The sequence below is a fragment of the Dermacentor silvarum genome, chromosome 10 (genome assembly GCF_013339745.2).
Source record: "Dermacentor silvarum isolate Dsil-2018 chromosome 10, BIME_Dsil_1.4, whole genome shotgun sequence".
Classification (NCBI taxonomy): Eukaryota; Metazoa; Arthropoda; class Arachnida; order Ixodida; family Ixodidae; genus Dermacentor; species Dermacentor silvarum.
The window spans coordinates 67,823,713-67,842,256 of NC_051163.1; the positions used below are offsets into that span (position 1 = coordinate 67,823,713).

Below are 18,544 nucleotides of genomic sequence, written 5' to 3' on the forward strand. Positions count from 1 at the left end.
TGTACTTGTCTCAAAACATGGCTCGCACGCACAGGGTGGATTGGTCACACTGGGTTGATAGAAAAGTGCACCCAACCGAATACCAAAAGGGAGTAAAGGCAAGCATCCAACACGAAGCATTAGGCAACTAAACGCTCAGAAATTTTGGGAGGGCCTACGCATAAATTTAGGAAAAAATAAAAACAGTGTCCCACGGTCGGTACCCTAGCAGCGAAACCTTCCTGTCGCTTCAATGAACTTGTGTAAAGCAGTAATCATTGATCGATGGCTTGCGCCTAATTGACAGGCGCCAAAGGACAAAACATTTGGTGAAGTAAGTGCTCACCCGATCTCACTAGTTGGAAATATGAGGAACATCCTGCGGATGGAGAAGCGGCGGCAAGAAAGAAATCGTCCATAGTTTCTTTTTCGGTTATATTCTCACCTTATTTCCTATTTCTCTTTCTCTACGTGTAGGCAACTCCAACTAATGGAGACCACTAACACGCGCACCGACATTATTAGAACATACGAAATGGTAAATCAACTTACGCAATAAACAGGGGCCTCTTAGTATCCAGGTGTATAGGTCAAAACTCTAACATGTTTATACAATGGAACGCTGCAAGAAAACGCCCCAAGAAAGTCAGCACGAGGCTTCAGTTGAACTTTTTAACTTTGTTTCACGTTTTTGTTGCTTTCTCTATATACCTTCATTCGGCCGCACGACAGCAGCGATGAGCGTGAGGGCCAGTTGAGATGGTGGTTTAGGGAATGAAGTGACAGTGACTGCATGTAGCATTCTCTGTCGACACTGTTATACGCGCGCGTATCTTCTTATTATTCGAGTTCATATTCTACGTAGCACTTTATTGATAATGATCGCAATAAATCATGCAGTTTTCACATTAACTTGGCTTGCCAGTTTAAATATATATATATATATATATATATATATATACATATATTAGTTCATGGCGACTACGCCAATTATGTTATCCCCCATCTAAACCTTTGATAATATCAGTAAGCCGCACCTTGAATCTCTCACCTACAATTTTTCACAAGGTCTCACAAGCAATGTCCTCCTGCATCGGATTTATTGGCATTCATCGATCAGGCCCGGAACGTGTAAGGGCATTATTACTCACAAAAATGGCGGCAATGTAAAGAACGCTAATTCACACCTAACACCTTTCTCCTGGAGTTGACAATGTCGATGCCATTCACAAAGCGTTCAATCATATAATACACGGCTTCGGACGCGTCAAGCAGCACCTGGTGTCCGGAGCGAGCCACAGCAACATATGTCAGGTTCTTGGTCGTCTTGGCATACCCCACAAGTCTCGACCCGGGTCCGGACACATACAAGGGTCTCCTGGCTGCCTTTCTCAGTGACGCTGCCCCCGTCCAGTTGAGCGACAGCAAGTATTTCTCTTGCTTGACCGCTGGGATAACTGTGTCCAGCTGCCCTGAGAAGACCAGCATCTTTGTAGCGTCCAGCAGGTACTCAACCTTCTCTCGGTGGTCGACGGTGTAGTCATCGGCAAGGTACAGCATGACTACAAGCCTGGCGCTGTTCACTGTAGCCTGCGAGCACAGGTGCAGAGATTTCTTGAACAGCGGTTTCTGCATGTACCGGTAGTAGTGGACCACCTCCGGGAGCCTCTGGTAATAGAGCAGGCTCCCGTGGTCACTGTAACCAGTGAGGTTCGAGAAGAGACTGGCGGTGGCGTGTAGCTGGAAGACTGTGTTGCTGAGGAGGTGAAGCGCCATGGCGCGGTTGGTGGTCCACAGCTGGCGGATGCGCTGCATCGCCTGTGCGAACATATCGCGCCCGTTGGCATCGAGCATGCCGAAGTGGTACAGGGTGTCCGCAGAGTCCAAGTGGTCTAGGGCGCGGCCGAAGACTGGGGACCCCGCAATCACGCCCGACACCTTGAGCGGTAGACCGGGTTCCGGATTCGTCATGAGGCTGTGAGCCAGGGCTACGGCTCCACGAGCTAAGCAGAGAAAGAAAAGTAGCGACCCTTACGTTCGGGCGAAACAGGGGCAGGGACAGCGGATTGACTACGTCGTTTGCATTTATGAGTTGAAAGGTGGTAGTGATGATGATGATGATGCTGATCTCCACTGGGATTCGCTTTGAAACGGAGCGGCGACAGACAGTAACCTAATATGCGTAAGCTAATTATGTTTTACCATATCTATTGTAATCTAGCATTTTGCCTATCTCTACTTTATCGTGCAAAGTTAGCCATGCCTCTAACGATCCCATGCCCCATTTTGTTCCTGCTTACTTTCCACCGATACTCTAGTGCCTCTTTCTTATCAAGACCGCTGTTCTGTTAACGCTTCTAGCAGCTTTGAACCACAATGCTTCTGAAAGAGGGGCGTTATCTACGGCTATGGCTGGTTGAATGCCATGAGATTTCTTTCTAATGTGCCGAGTCGTCGTGCGTGAAAAATCAAGACCCCGTCCACTCTTGGCGGTATCGCAAACATTTACTTCCCTGATTTACTCACAGTCTATGTAAAGCTTCATCGACTGATTTGTTTTCATTCCTTGCATCAAATTTACCGCTTCTGTTTCCCGAACTTTTCTTTGTTTTGTATGATTCTGGGTTGACTACTTGCATTTCTAATTACCCTGTACTTATTTGACAGCGACGTAAAGCGTGTAGCCCGGCATCTCGTATACGCACCTGCAGGCAACCGGAAGAACCTCCAACGCCAACCCGCGAGCCATTCTCAAACAAAGAAAAGATGAAGCGGCAGCCGTAGTTCCCTCGAGCGCCTGTCAAGCTTCTCGAAGCCGCTGAATGGCGGCACCATAAGCGACCGCCGAAGTTTATAAGTCACGCGCTGGCGTGTTTCGTTTACTATGTTGCTGAGTATACTTCTACTTCGAGGTTGATACACGTAAAGAAACGTTTCTCAAAAGAAGAAAAAAAACATTGGGCAGAACAAATCTCACGATAACTGTCGACGTTGTTGAGTCTATAGCAATCAAGCAATGCTGCGACACACCGTATTCCCGAAGGCACCCTTATTTAGAAAACGTAGTGGCATTCCGTGAGTTCTATTGCTTCGGCTATATGCGACATTCACGGTCTCCGCGATCAGCCCACTTTGTTGACTCTCGCTCGTCAAAGTCCGCCATGACGACGACTTTATAACGGGGATGCAACGACGACGATGGAATGACAAAAAAAAGGAATGAGGGTAATGGAATGACGAAGGTGGTATGACGACGGCGGCGTGACAGCAACAGGGTGGTGATTCTGAAGTGATGACGAGGGTATATGACGATTACCGCGTGGCGACGATAGCGTGAGGTCAGTGAGATGACGGCGAGTGTGCATTGTAATGTCATTGTACGATGTTACAACGAATTGTGATGACGACGCAGTGACGACACTGCCATGAGAACAGGCGACATAATCACGGAACAATGACGACAACATGATTAATATAACATCACAAAAGTATAAAGTCGATGAAACGATGAAGGCGGTATGAGGACGATGGCGTGACGAAAATTAGATGACAATTATGCAATGACGACTATGGGATAGCGATGATGGCGTGACGACATGGCACGACGAGGGTCGGATGATGAAGCTGTAGGGACGATGATGTAATGACCACGACGGCATCAAAACCACGAGCACGTACATACCTAGTGGCCAAATCTGGTAGGCAACCTGACTCGCTGCGTCGGCGTAAGAGGCAAGATAGATACTCAAAGGGCCCGAAGGAGGCAACGAGTACTAATCGCAGTAAAATACATTAATAATACAAAGCAATGGCCGCTCGGCAGGGTTGGCTGACAAACGAATAGCCAACGGGTTTGCTGCTGGGCTAGTTCATGATATAAAGGTTCATGATATAAAGTAATTTAAAGGAGTTCAATGTTGTCAGTGTCGTTTTTTTTTTTTGCGCTTCTTTAACTTTACTAGCGCCAATTGGGTTTCCTTCTTTTTCCGCTTAGACCTACGCAAGAGCGCTAGCAAGTGGACGCCGATTATAGGGTCAAGGAAATCTCCGCAAAACGGCTGACATTTGTCACTTTTACAGATTAGTGCGGGGAAATTTATTGCCGCTTGCGCGAAGCGTTAACTCCTTTTCTAAGTTCCCCCTATAGGGGTAAAACGCATCGCGCAAGCAATCGCAGGGCAGAAAATTTAATCCAGAGCCCTAGGGATTCCGTACTTCTGGAAAACGCATTCGGAAAACGCTACAGCTCTCGTCTTGGGCAATGAGCTTTATGTTAGTGTGTCAAGTGGTTAATCGAGCAGCAGGGGTCTCGGTTTGAACTTTTTATAGGACACCCTTTAAGTTTCTCTGTTTGTTGCAAGTCTTTGTTTGAAAAGCATATATGACTTTGTGTGCGAGATAAACGCGATTAGCGTTGAATCGGAACCTTCTCTAAAGGAGTGCTACACTCTGCGTTGTCCGCCCGCTAAATCCCACCAATCAAAGCCAACCCACTAGCAGACCCAGTGCTTCCTCAGGCACGAGTGACCGGAACTGCTAAGTGTTTGCTGCTATTCAAGGAGATGGCAACCGCGTCAATTATTAAAGCGAAGCTTTCTATGTTTCACTGATTCGTCCGTGAACGCCAAAAACGCACTGCAGGAAAGCCAACTTACACAATGGAACTATCTGCGCCTCTGCGCACGCAATAGAACAACGGCTGCGTATCTGCGCACAAAATACAACAACGGCGCCAAAATAGAACGGCGCACGACATACGTATATATTACGTACACCCGTGAGCAAAAGTATATACGGACCAGGGGTTGCGCGATAAAGCCCCTTTTTTGAAATTGAGGACTGCAGTCTAAACTTGGTATTGAGAACTTTTCAGTGTACTCGTCAATTCCAGCTTATGCTTGTTAATTACGAAGAAATTCAGTTTTTTCGGCAACCTGTGTCCGTATACTTTTGCTCACGGGTGTCCAGTTTACATTCGCAGTTGTACCGATAAGAACAATGGGAACTGCAACGCCGCGCTACCCAGACGAACTGCATATATCGGCATTGCATTACGCGCATCACGCAATGCATTCCCGGCCGTCACCATGGATAGGCCACGAGTGCAGCGCACGGCAGAACAAGAGGCTGTCGTACGCGAACGTAAGTGCGAGCGCGATCGGGCCCCTAAGGCCGATCCCGTGTATCGGCAACGGCCGAGCCTCTGACCGTCTACCACAGCGATCACAAGGCAATACTGTGCAAGTGTAGAGTCGTCCGTAAAAGTGTGAGTGCGTGCGTGTAATCAACGGCTACATGATCTAAAATAAAGGCTATGCACATAACCAAATGTGTCATCATTCAACTTGAACGTTAAAAATATAATCCTAAACAAGCAATCATATCACATATGCATGGCATCGGGTCGCTCAGCATTTCTTGGGTTTTTTGCGTGGTCGTTGGCTTTGTACTTTGATTTAGTTTGCATGGGAGAAAGCTTCGCGTTCAACCAGCTTTCTTTAGGAAGGGGCTTTGATTTTACTTTGTTGGGTAGGGGGAGCAGTCATGTTTTATCTACAAAGTAACTGTCACCGCTGTACGCCATACAATATTTTAATTACCTTGCATTGTTTAAACCCAGCACCACCGCGATGTTTCAAGTCGAAATTATATTTGCTGTCGTGCGTGGAAAGCACCATCGTCTGCACAAATTCCTGTGATGATGAAAATGACGATGGAAAAAACGCTGATTCGTAGAACTTTGAAATGACTAGCCCGGACAGCAACCCACTACCGATACCGACGCCTCTAGTTTTGCACCGAAACATCATACCCCGCAATAAAGATTGATTCTCTGCTTACCAGCCGCCATACATCACCAAGAAAGCAACGTAGACGCCGACCACTGTGAAGAAATTACCAGTCAGTAGAGATTTCGGCGCCGACATAGAAGCCTTGTTCGCAATGGCTTTGTGAATGTGAGTAATGGATGAGAATTAATTTTATTGTTAATTATTACCTTCCTGGAACCGCTCAGTGGGTTATGAAACATGCTTCAGTTCGGGACTCGGAAATATTTTGACCATCTGCAGGTTTTTCCCGTGCAGGGTACACGAATGTTATTGCGGCCGTTGAGGCGGGCATCGAACCCTTTGCATCATGCTTAGCAGGGCGACCCACAACCACTAGGCTACTGCGGTGGCTATGACTCACTCAAGCACTGAATTAATCTTAACAATGAATCTGAATTCACAGTGAATGAATTCAGACTCATATTGAACAAGGCTTCGTGTGGGGCCTGAGATGTCAAGCTTACAATAATTTCTTCGCCTTGGCCGGCATCTGTTCTGTTCCTAAATCTTCCAGACTGCACAATATTTCCTCATGCTGTTGACTTGTTCGTATGCAGTGTTCCTAATGCTTTCGCTAATATGTTTTGGCCCTAAATATATTTTGCTGCTGGCCCTGAAGCCGTAAGCATCGACGCGTCTTTTGCGCAACGTCCTTAACTCACCTCCGTAGCTCTCGCCGGCGAGGTACAATTCGCGGTTCCTGTTCTCCGGGAACAACAGCAGGAACTGCCTGAGGAACTCTCGCACGCCCGCCACGCAGTCTTCGATGCTGCGCGCGTAGCCCAACGGGGACTTGGTGAAGCTGAAACCCGACCCGGCCGGCTGGTCTAGGAAGATGACGTTGAACATCTTTTGGACGGTGTGGGGCCTCCGGTAGAGGATCCCGTCCGAGTTGACGCCCAGGGGTCCGACCTCCAGGAACTGTCCGAACGTGCCCGACTTGCCGGGACCTCCTTGCAGGTATATCATGAGCGGCGCTCGTTCGGGATTAATCTGAAAAAGACGAAAGCCCAAAGATACAAATTGTACAAATTACATGTAAAATTCCATGTACAATTCCCGACTGGGCCGTCCGAAGCATTCCTTACCTGAGCTTGCATATAAATGAAGTACATATTTGACTGGTGTTCCTTGTCGACGGTGATGAAGCCGGAGTATGCAGTGGCGTTCGCTCTCATCTTGAACATCTTCGCGAAGCTGGCATCTCTGGCGGATTTGACGGCTTTCTTCTCGATCAAAGGCGTCAGAAACTGTCCACTGTAATCGCTCTTCTGTGATCTGAAGGAGCGCCTTATGAGGCAACAGGAATAAGCGTTAGGGTATGGCGCACAATAACCAAACAATTTCTATCACAAATAAACAGTCACGAAGATGTGCTTGATTACTAGCTAAATGAAGACCTCGCAAACGGTCTTGGAGTACTATTGTAGCGCATAAAGACGAGAATGCAAGAAGGCACACGAAAAACACAGACACAGACATGCCTTTCAAGTGCTTTCTTGCGTCCTCATCTGTATGCTCTAACAGTATTCCAAGATGTCATACCAAACAGCCCGCATTACAACACTATTCGCAAGCAGCATTTTGATAAACTAATTTTTAAGCACAATCTTCAGCGTAACCACGTTCACTTGGGCTTCTTTAGGCTTCGAGAATGTGGTCGTTGTCGTGGCATTCCAGTTACTTTCTTAAGAAAACGTCGTTTTATACATTGAAACGCCAGTGCATTTCTCCGCAAAGTTGGGGAATTAATATCTCCAAACTGGTGTCATCCCGACAATTCGTTCCAAGTGGATCCGACTTGCGTACTCCCCGGCTAGAATTTGTAAATTGCAATATGGGCCCCACGGTGATTAGTTAAAAACCTAATTGGTTATTTCTTGTTAAATAGTCGATTATGCATTTCAATTTTTGGTCCAAGTAAGGTCCACCTCTTGGAGTAGAACAGCTCGTGAACTAGAATAGGCTATATGTGCCACAGGCAACCTTTAAAATGTTTTGAAAGTGTTCGCTGGGGGAGACACCTTGTATTTATATATGGTTGCGCCAACTTGGGTCACTAGATATTTGCCGCTCATCAAAACAAAGGGGAGTGCTTTAAAATTTATCCGAGGCTGGGCGGAATCACACCCGCGTCGTAGATATTCAGACAGTCTTATCTGAATATATATTCGAATACGCGCCATGCACGCACTTCGCGATGACACCGCTAGATGGCGGAGAATGCTCAACTAGAACAGCGGAAGTGGAACCTGGCTGCAGTACACGCCTCATGCATGAAGTGTGTTGGCGTTGGGTACACGGCGTGTCCCTGCATTGCTTCAATGCTGATCTCATTAGCGTCCACAGTCATCCTAGAATGGTTTCTGCGAGAGCTTTCTTCACCCACATTTGAACACATCTCCTGCATGTTTCCTGCAATACCCGAGCCAAGTTACTCACCTTGACAGTGTATATCCCAAAGGCGGACCTTCTTGCGACGGTGAACAAAGCAGCAGGCACAGTAAAAGTGCCACGAAAATTTTCGCAATCACCTGCATATCTTCAGGCCTTTTAAGGAGAACCCGAAACAGCTAAAAAGGAAGGAAGGGAGACCTCAGTCCTTTGTGAAATGAAAAAAAAAAACAAATTGCATTGTTCTAAGTACATAAGGCACCCTTCAATACATGATCAAGTAGAGGCACCCTTCAATTTACGTCCTTAAGTAATTGAAACACCCTAAACATTTCTCAGACGCAAATTTATAGCGACTTAGCCGCATACCCGAACCTCGATATCACAAAACTTTCGCTGCTCTTTATAATTCTAGCTGTCGCAGGCTCTAAAGAGAAATATATGGAAGAACATGGAAAAGGGTTGTTCTAAGGAAACAGTTGCTAGGCACGTGAACCGGAAATCTCCAGCAGCATGTACAGGAGACGCAAGAAAGGCTCCTAAAACAATTTAAAAATGAAAGTCCCGCCTAAGTGTAGCTCCACCATTGAACGTTCAACTTATTTCTTCACGACTACTGCGCACGCTTGACTACTGTACACCGTACACTGCCGTCATACTCACTAATCAATACGCTGACTCATACTCGCTCCATATTGATTTCACAGACGTGCGATAAAGTGCGAGTGAGCGATGAAAAGTACTCATTGAACGGGGACAGGAACGGGAATCGGTACCGCTCACTCTGTAAATTCGACAGTTGAGCACGTCAGTATGCGTTCACACAGAGTACACAGGGAGGCAGCGTACAGAAATGCGAAATGCCCTACAAAGACAGGTATTCTGCACAAAAACAGTCATGCTGCACAAGGACAGTCATGCTGCTCGATGAAGAATTATATTGTCTAACGGGCTTTGCATAAACATTGACGCGTAACTTGAACTCTAAAAAAGAGTATGTCTTTGTCTTTAGTTGTTTTTTTCGTGATATGAAGCACCTTTTCTTATTGTATCGCGGTTGTGCGCTGCTTTATCAATTGAAGACTACGTTTATCAATATATTTGTAGCGAATGTGGCATTTGCGCTGTCTCCTCCTTCTTCTTTGCGTTCTGTCTTTGTTCTCTTCCCCGCTCAGTATTCAGTGTGCGTACCTCTGAAGGAGTGGACGTGAGTATAAGAGCAAGTGACGGCGAACGTGAATATAAACGATAGCAACGTACTGCAGCCCCACTCGAGTATCAGTGAAAGTCAGTGACGGTGAGTAGGAGTAGGGATGACATAAATGGCGAGTAATACCGGTGTCACACGGCCACTTTTGATCGCAATCAAGCGCGATCAGGATACATTTCCTGGATCGCGATAATTGCTGCTACACGGTCCAACAATCCGGATCAATTTTGATGAGCTCAAGCGCATCAGGTGTCATTAGTGGATCCAAAGCACTTATCAAATTTGTCTAATATGGTGTAAAATGTTTAATATAAAACGTATATTTTTTTCCAAGAAAATATTATTTCGCGTGTCATTGTGGGTAAGGCTGTTATCGTCTGCTGATAGTCTGCACCTGTCAGAGCTATACATGGTCGTCAGTCTATGATCGCGATGCATGTATCGCGATTGTCTTGATCCGGATTGACCGTGGTGGCGATCGAAGGTGAACGCGTAGCAGCACTCGATCCCGATCAAGTTCAATCCAAATCTGGCTCGATCGCAATCAAAAGTGGTGGTCTGCGACACCGATACAAGTGTTGGTGAGCGCGAGTGGGTGCGTGCATGAGCAGTATAGTGGGTGCCTAGCTGTAAGTGTGAATGAAAGCAAGTGTGAACGGTGGTTTAGTGTTCGCGAGTATGCGCGGGTGTGACTATGTAGGAGAGTGAGTGAACAACGATGACTGAATGTTAGTAGAACGTGTGAGTCAGCGTATAGCTCGGAAAATTATTTGTGAGTCAGTGTGAGCGAGTTGTATCACTTATTTTGCCAACCCATGTCTGTACTCAAGTAACGTCTATGCGTTTGTGGTTCGTTCCTTAGACACCTTCGTTTTTACTTCGAAGCCCACGACAAGGAATGGGTTCGCTAAAAAATTGGTCAAGCTGCCTCTCCCACAGTACAATCCGAGTAAATTGCATAGAGAGAGATTAGAATAATGGACAACGAGCTTATGTATACATAATGGATACTCCGTGATTCAGGACCAAAGGTTGAGTTTTCGAGTTACACAGCTCGTAAGCCACAAAATATCGTCGGTTAATGTCGCCTTCTGAGCATTTTGTAAAATAGATGTGCCACGGTTCAGTATACGGGGTGTTTTCTTTTTTTTTCTTTTCTTTTTATGAGGAATACAGGGTTCTTACTCAAAAAAGCGGTGACAGTGAGACGCCGCTCGTCTTCGCATACGAGCTCTACGGTGACGCGGAAATACATGGCGGCTGCTCAAATTACTCTGAAAAGACTAATTAACAAAAGTTTGTTCACTATCTTTTTTATTATTACTTGAGAGCAGTTCTTTATACGGTAAACTTGGGGGGGGGGGGCGTCACAATTAATGACGTACAAACTTTCTAGGGTTCCAAAAATCCGCACGTGATTTGAGATATTCATCATCGAAATGGAAGGCCAAATGCCGACAATATCGAGACTGAGCGCATTCCGCGACGTATCAAACCGGGCGAAGCTTGAAAGATATAACATGCCGCTGTAAATCCCAACCTGACACCTAGCAGCACAAGCTTTCCAGGCAGTGCGTGCCGTATATCAGCAACTGCCGCAACTGACGGAGACGTTCAGTTCGCAACTTCCTCGCGCTATAGTAGCCGCGGGCGTTTCTGTCTCATGATAGCGGAGCCGCCTTTTGTGCGCTCCCGCGGCGTTTGGTTTCGATGTTGTCTAGATTTACCGCTGAAATTCGATGACAAGCATATCAAATTAGGGGCGATTTTTAAGATCTTCAAAAAAAAAAATAAGGTTGTAATAAAATGGGACTGCCTTCAAGTTCGCCATTTAAACAACGGCCCCAAATGCCTCACTAAGGAAAAAAGGTTATGTTTGTTGATCAGTATTTTCAGAGTAACTTAAGCAGCGGCAATATATTTCCACCTTACCATAGAGCTCGTATGCGGAGATGACAGGTGTCTCACGGTCACAGTTTTTATGAAAAATCTGTATTGTCTAAAAAAATACCGTGCATATTTATGCTCTTTTATTGTATAAGGCCTAGCATAAACATGGGCGGTATACGTAGGTGACGTATAGTAAAATTAGAAAACAAAAAAATCAACATAAAATAACGTTAGAATGTCGATTCTGTATTGATCCGCAAAAACAAATAAATCGCTCTCTCCTAATAAAAATAACAATTTTGCACTATTATGGGTGGATAAAGGCGCTTTGTATTTTTACGAACGCAATGACATCCTTATAGTACCTCTACTTCTCCTTCTAGGGTGTTGAACAAAGCAATGCAGGCAGTTTATGAAAATTTTCTCCGTCCGTATATCGCATGTGCATTCGCAATAAGATTGCACATAAATGTGCAATAATGTATTGGCAGATGTGGCTTCAGTTGCGCGATAACACGACACATGCATGAGGATCAAAATATTTTTAGTGGAAAAAACACGGCATTCACATTGTTTCTGTGGCGTTCGCACTTGTTAGACAGGCTGCTAAGTACTGTGTTGAAACATACGACCGAGTAAGTAGACGGTCGGTCATACTAATACTATTAATATGAGGGATGACGGCGTAACTAAAATGGCATATTGAAAGGACTGACCCAGCGTAGAAACCTAAGACTCCACTTGAAAGAGAAATGAAGTATGAGGCATCAAGGATGGGATCTGTTTGTGGGCGTTATAAATTTAGAGCTTTGTGGTCCACATATTGACTTTGAGGACGAATCAGAATTTATGTGGTGTGCATGGTGATTTCTATGCATTTACTCTTACCATCTTGATATTATGAAGCAATGTTTATCAAGCGGCAGCAGCAGATAAACTGGACTCACGGTGTGCCGCTGTGATATACGGAAGTTCTAGTATACCAGTTAAACTGCGGAAAGAAGAATTCATACCCCAAACAAGAATTCAAGAAGAAATAAGAAGAAATGCGAGACAGACGAACAGTAAGTTTTACTTTATAAAGCAGTGCCAGCTCTATATCTTGTAGGAACTGTCACTTCCTATTATGGACACTGATGAATATGAAGACAACTACTGAAATAAACCCATGTTCCCAATAACTCTCATAGCGAATAACAACTGATGACATATGGGGAAAATGGGTTTTATGCAGGTTTCTATGTGCTTCATATCGGATTATTGTATATGGTAGTTACGGGGAACATGCTTTTTTTTCAATAGGGATTTGACCGTTGAAGAGACGCAAATAATCTGCAACCTTAAGAACAAAAAAATTCGGATGTAAATAGCGGGAAAGAAAGTCGCCAAAAGAAACATCCGGTGAGCAGCCGTGTTACACAGATAAAGGCGGTGTTTTGCCGTCCTATTTCCATACCAGTTCGAATTTCAAGTACAACTAGTCAAAGATGGTCTCGAGAATCGAAGTCAGTAAACTCTCGCAGGCTAGAATGCGGAGCAGTGCAACGCATAAGGAAAATGCAACACTGCGCCGCGCCATAAACTGGACCAACGCCACCTAGATGGCACAAGGCCTGTGCACTCCGATCCATGACGTCACGCCACCTGGCCCCACTGCCATATAATCTAACCCGGATGCACCCGAGAAGCAGCGGAGATTTTGACGTCACCGCTTTCGTCACGCTATAGGCTTGTCAATGGAAATTTCGAGCACAGTAGCATGACGTCGTGTAACATAGTGCACAGGCCTTGTGCCATCTAGACTCACACGAGCACGACGGACCGAATCGGCGATTGTGTCGTAGAAAGAACGGGCAACGAATCGCGCCGCGCAATACAATTACGTAGGCTACCTGTTTACGCCACAGTTCGGCGCAGCTGAGCGACCTTACGCTCGTCCGCGGACATCTATTCTGCGAATAACGCTTTACCATGCGCACGGAGCGGTCATCATGCCGGGTTTACATCAGCCAAAGGCGAGTTAAGTGCTTACCTCTAATTTCGTTCCAAATATGCACATTCATGCCTCAGGGGTTCGTAATGCCATGCACGTCCAGGTCAATTTTGGGATCCACAGAAGCTTAGATCATTCGAGGGCTAGCGCATCGTGGAGAAAATTTTGTGCCGCGCACGAGCTGATGGTGATGCCACTTTAGAACATGGCACGTACCTACAATGTGTGATGGGCCAAGAATTGGGTAGTTGTAGGCTCAGTTAGTAGCTTATGAAAACAAGAACAGAAATAGGCAAACCTTCGAATAAAAGGGTATTTTGCAATTTAGTTGTGAGACCACGGGTGAATGGACGTTTAAATTTAAGAGCAATAATAAAAGTGATTGCGCAATTTATGATGAGAGGAGTTTAGAGTAATTATAATAATATAATAATAATAATAGTAAGGAAAGTATGAATTGGCATGACCTACGTTTTGTTGCATCATACATTGTTGTATGGTTCTTGTGTCGTTGCATCCTACACATGGCATACCTTTTGTTACTTATTGTATAGTTTTGTGAAGAAGGAAAAGAAAAAGAAAAACACCAAAAAAGAAAGAAGAGAGAACTACAATTTCCCACAGTGGGTATGCGCCATCATGAATGGAAAACGAAACAAAACGAAATACAACAATGCGGGCGTTTTCGGTAACACAAAGGAACGCGTTTCATTTTCAACTGTGCAAGTCAGTCTAAACAGAACCCGTAACAAAATGTAGAGCTTCACTGGACCTCACCGGTAGACCACTCCGTGACGTAGATATAGAGTGACAGTAATGTTAATCAGGGGCTGCCTTCCTAAATCGATCCAGCATGCACATTTAAGAATTATGCCTGTATGCAACTGAAGAGGAGTCTACTGAGGGCGCTTCAACATTAATGCGACCTATAAACAACGGCCAGTTAGCATATACAGACGCATAATTCCAGACTTCTGCTCAAATAAACGTTGGGGCGCGGGTTAAACATGCACTGAGGAAGTAAGCATGGCACAAGAGCTGCAGTTTTGATTTCGTGGTTTATTTCGATTTAGAAATATTCGCTCGTGCGAAGGCAGCGTTGAGCGTCAATGTCTGTTGCGACGGTGGTTTTGGGAATAAAGTGAATGTGATAGCATTCTTTGTCTACATTACTATATCTTGGTATTGTTCGCGTTCATCGCATATACACTGTGCTCTAATAAACATTAATGAAATAAATCGCTTAATTTATACATAAACGTTGCGTGGCGGCTGAATCTTTCCTATCCAATCACGTATCTACTGGTTCATAATGACTAGGCCAAATGTCGTGGCATTCATAATCTCAACACGTGGTACATTGAGCCTCATTGACCCTCACGTTGACTGTCCAATGTAGAATGTCTCACAAGCCCTCAGAAGGAATGCTGCCTCACCTGCATTCGATTTATTAGCAATAATCGATGAGGCCACTCATGTTTAAAGGCATTCCTGCATTCCTACTGTCAAAACTGGCCGCAATGTTAAGAACTCTAATTCACGCCTAACACTTTTCTCCTAAAGTTCACAACGTCGACGCCGGTCACAAAGCGTTCGATCATATTGCACACGTCTTCGGAGGCATCGAACAGCACGTGGTGCCCCGAGCGAGCCATAACCACGTATGTGAGGTCCTTTGTCGTTTTGGCGTAGCCTACAAGTCTCGAACCGGGTCCAGATACATACAAGGGTCTCCTGGCTGCCTTTCTCATTGCCGCTGTTCCAGTCCAATTGAGCGACAGCAAGTGTTTCTCTTGCTTGATCGCGGGGACCACTGTGTCTAGTTGCCCAGAGAAGACCAGCATTTTCGTAGCGTCGAGTAGGTATTCGACTTTTTCTCGGAGGTCGACGATGTAGTCATCGGCAAGGTAGAGCATGACCAGCAGCCGGTTACTGTCCACTGTGGCCTGGGAATTAAGGTGCAGAGATTTCTTGAACAGCGGCTTCTGCATGTACCGATAGTAGTGAATGAACTCCTGGGGCCTCTCGTCGCTAAACAGGCTCGCGTGGTCACTGTAACCGGTCAGGTTAGCGAAGAGGCTGGCTGAATGGTGTAGCCCGAAGATGGTGTGGCTAAGCAGGTCCAGCGCCACGGCGCGGTTGGTGGTCCACAGCTGGCGGATGCGGTGCATCGCCTGTGCGAACATATCGCGCCCATTGGCGTCGAACATGCCGAAGTGGTACAGCGTGTCGGCGGAGTCCATGAGGTCTAGGACGCAGCCGAAGACTGGAGACCCAGCAATCACGCCGGACACCTTGAGCGGTAGGCCGGGATCCGGATTCGTCATGAGGCTATGAGCCAGGGCTACGGCTCCACGACCTATGGGGCGAAAGAAAAGTAGTGAGCCCTATGTTTGGGTGAAACATGGGCAAGAACGACGGGTGAAACGTGTCCAGTGTATTTGCGTGTCTCTATATGTTACTGCGCATTTGTGAAGGGTTAACACTCGAGCTTCTCGCATGCGCTACGCATTGGCCGCTTATGCCGCCGTGACAGCTCACGTGACAGCCCATGTTTTGAGCGAGCGTCTTAGCGTGTGAAGTGCAAATTTAACAGCAGGGTTCGTAGTTAGAAGACTTACAGGGTGGCATGTTACTACGTTTGCTAAAATATACGAGTTTGTGTGCGAGATAAACACAATCACCTCTGAATGGTAGCTTCTCGGCAGAAGCACTGTACTTTGACATGGTGAGCCCATTAGATCTCGTTAATCATTGAGAACGAACTCTCCTGCATTCTCCATGCCTACCGAGGAAGAAGTGAAGAAAAATGATACGTGTTTTCTGTTGCTCAAGGGCACTAACGCGATGTCGATTACTTTGCAAAATAGGCGGTGGAGAGGGAGATTTCCAGGTAGAAGATGGTAGCATTCACCTCTTCTTTGCTCAGGGACTTTGTGCGTAGTATATCAAATGTGACGCGAATTCACTTGCATTTGCTCCCGCCAGTAAAGCCAGCGTAAACATTAATTTTACGGCTGTAATTACCTTTTTATGTCCTGCGTATTGAAAGAATCGCCATCTGCATTAACTCCCCCACTGGCCAAGACGAAGGTGAACAAAACGGGAACTCACAGTGATATGAAATGACTAAGCCCAACATCAACCAGCTATTACAGCGTTAGCCAGCTAAATGTCCCACTTGCTAGCCGCCACACACCGAGAAGTAAACAAAATCGATCTGCACAAAAGTGATGAAATATGCTAAAAGTTGAGGTTGAGCCACCTAGGAGCCTTGTTAGAAATGAATTGTGAATGTGAAAAATGAATGTTAATGAAGAAATAAATGAATAAATGAATCAATTTCAGCAATGAATGTCAATTCATTGTGCACAAGGCTCCCACGTGGAAGCCTAAAAGCTAAGTTTTATTGCGATAACCATTACATGGACGCTAGAGGCGAGATCGCACCGTCGGCACCGTCGCTGCCATCATGCTGTCATTGTATTGATGGTGCATACCCGGGCCGCGCGTGGAGAGGTCACCGGAAACACGTAGCGCCTTTGGCTGCAAAACATGACGAAGCTAATAGCCGCACCTCCACGCACTCCTGAATTGGGTATGCGGCGGAGACAGGGCAGTGTTCGGTCTTCTACTGATGGCCCGAACGTTGCGGGTTCGAACACTATATAGTGTTCCTGCTGAGCAGCTGCGTGGATACCGCACCATGACCGTGCTGGAACGCTTTTGCTCGTGTTCGAGCATAGCCACGCATGACCGTGCTGGAACGCTTTTGCTCGTGTTCAGGCACAGTCACGCACGACCTCACCGTGGTTCATACAGTGGTCGTATAGTGATTCATATAGTGATTCTGATGGAAGGAGAAGCGTCACCCGTTCCTGCCACCCATGTGGGGGCATGGCTGAATGACTAAGGGAGAGCGTGAGAAGGGGGGAAGGAGGGATGCACCAACATGTTTGTGACGCGCATATGCTGGTGGCCGTGGAATCCGGCTGAAGGGAGGCTAGTCCAGCCGGGTTAGCCAACTGGAACGGACAGTAGCCTTCAAGCTACCAACGCCAACTGGTTTCTTTAGCTTACATCTCGGGCGCCAATTGTGTGCGACGTCGGTAACGCCCATGCCGGCATTCTTCATCACGCCACTGTAGCGAGGCGCCTATAGTGGCTGCCAGGACACTGTTTCTGCTGCGCTGCAGCAGTTGCCTCACTTGCTGCGTCGCGCCGACGCATCGCACCGCGTATACTATTAGAACGCTGACATAGGAGGCCAAGGGCAATAGTAAACCTTGCTACCGATTCCTAGGCTTCGGCCTTCAGGTTAAACTGATAATCTTGGAAAATAATTTTTGTTTCCATTAGTTGGCGTCACTTCAGTTTTCTTCATGATTGTTCTCGACCGGAAAAAATTTCGTCAGACTCCCGCCTTCAGCTACGCCGTGTTCAGATAGTCCAGCCCTAAAAATGCTGTTTTAGGCCGTCAAGCCTTAAAAGTCTCGACGTGTATTTCGGTCAACGCTCCAGACTCACTTCCATAACTCTCGCCGGCGACGTACAGTTCACGGTTCCTGTTCTCCGGGTACAACAGCAGAAACTGCCTGAGGAACTCTCGTACGCCCGCCACGCAGTCGTCGATGCTGCGCGCGTAGCCCAACGGCGACTTGGTAAAGCTGAAGCCCGACCCGGCCGGCTGGTCGAGGAAGATGACGTTGAACATCTTCTGGACGGTGTGCGGCCTCCGGTAGAGGATCCCGTCCGAGTTGACGCCCAGAGGCCCGACCTCCAGGAACTGTCCGAACGTGCCCGACTTGCCGGGACCTCCTTGTAGGTATATCATGAGCGGCGCTCGTTCGGGATTAATCTGACAAAGACGAAAGCCCAAAGATACAAATTGTACAAATTACATGACGTCGAAGTCCCAAGTCTGTCGGCAACCCGTCTGGCAGGGAAAGTACATGTTGTTCAAAGACCCAAAGTAAAGCACATACGAAAACAGCAGGGAAATTTAATGGACGTTTTGGCACATTCAAAACGCCACAGGGATTTGGGCCATCTAAAACCCTGCACATCCAGATCAAGACACGTACGTTGAACAGAAATGACGGGATATTTTCCACTATGTATGCTCGCTGCTTGCGTCACATATACGGGGTGATCATTTCTAAGTTTTACGGAATTTTAAAAACTCGCCTGTGGCAGGTAGCGTAATGATTGTCCCTGAAGAAGATTATTCGAAAAGGTGGACAATAC

The 18,544-nt window shown here is 46.4% G+C and overlaps 2 protein-coding genes across 2 annotated transcripts; both read right to left on the reverse strand.

The window, feature by feature from the left end:
* Nucleotides 1-1,128: 1,128 nt before the first annotated feature.
* On the reverse strand, nucleotides 1,129-7,087 carry LOC119431618 (venom serine carboxypeptidase). The gene is made up of 3 exons (XM_037699099.2): nucleotides 6,899-7,087; nucleotides 6,473-6,803; nucleotides 1,129-1,982 (listed from the first exon to the last, which is right to left on the reverse strand). The coding sequence occupies exons 1-3, from the start codon at nucleotides 6,995-6,997 to the stop codon at nucleotides 1,156-1,158; spliced, it is 1,257 nt and encodes a 418-aa protein (XP_037555027.2). The 5' UTR covers nucleotides 6,998-7,087; the 3' UTR covers nucleotides 1,129-1,155.
* Nucleotides 7,088-14,402: 7,315 nt separating this feature from the next.
* LOC125940543 (probable serine carboxypeptidase CPVL) lies at nucleotides 14,403-18,133 on the reverse strand. The gene is made up of 2 exons (XM_049656836.1): nucleotides 17,825-18,133; nucleotides 14,403-15,656 (listed from the first exon to the last, which is right to left on the reverse strand). The coding sequence occupies exons 1-2, from the start codon at nucleotides 18,129-18,131 to the stop codon at nucleotides 14,830-14,832; spliced, it is 1,134 nt and encodes a 377-aa protein (XP_049512793.1). The 5' UTR covers nucleotides 18,132-18,133; the 3' UTR covers nucleotides 14,403-14,829.
* Between the last annotated feature and the right edge of the window lie 411 nt (nucleotides 18,134-18,544).